General features: G+C 42.8%; 1 protein-coding gene across 1 annotated transcript in view; it reads right to left on the minus strand.

Moving 5' to 3' along the window:
- The window catches only part of BARD1 (BRCA1 associated RING domain 1), a 92,553-nt gene extending 92,407 nt beyond the window's left edge, over positions 1-146 (minus strand). The window contains exon 1 of the mRNA XM_014529974.1: positions 80-146. Coding sequence (XP_014385460.1) covers positions 80-146 — 67 coding nt within the window. The remainder of the gene's footprint in view (positions 1-79) is intronic.
- Between the last annotated feature and the right edge of the window lie 317 nt (positions 147-463).

The following is a 463-nucleotide window of genomic DNA, read 5'->3' on the forward strand; positions in this document are numbered from 1 at the left end:
CTTACCCTGGGGCAAGATGGAGGGCCTACTCCTTGCTCTGGGGCAAGATGGAGGGCCTAGCCCTCGCCCTTTCACTTACCGTTATCTCCAGAAACTGTAGGGTTTCTGAACATCTCAGGATCACCATTTCCTACATCTCCATACATTTAAAACTAGAGGTACTCATTCTCACAATTATTTGATAAGATCAATAGCTTACAGTGCTCATGGTCACAAGGAACAGAAACCCATCCACATGGACGCCATGCAAAGGTGGGACCTTTACCACATAATGGTAAAAATAAAAGGTAATGTTGTAATGTACCCCGCGAATCACAGAAGGATGCCTCAAGAAGTAGAATTAAAGAGTCACATTTATTGCAATCCAGGACTATGAGGGACCATTCCTCAAATCTCATAGTAACAAGATGGTCACAGCTCCAGGGTTATATAAGCAAAAAATCACAAAGGTATTGATTACATC

Source organism: Myotis brandtii, unplaced genomic scaffold, assembly GCF_000412655.1.
Source record: "Myotis brandtii unplaced genomic scaffold, ASM41265v1 scaffold702, whole genome shotgun sequence".
Taxonomy (NCBI): Eukaryota; Metazoa; Chordata; class Mammalia; order Chiroptera; family Vespertilionidae; genus Myotis; species Myotis brandtii.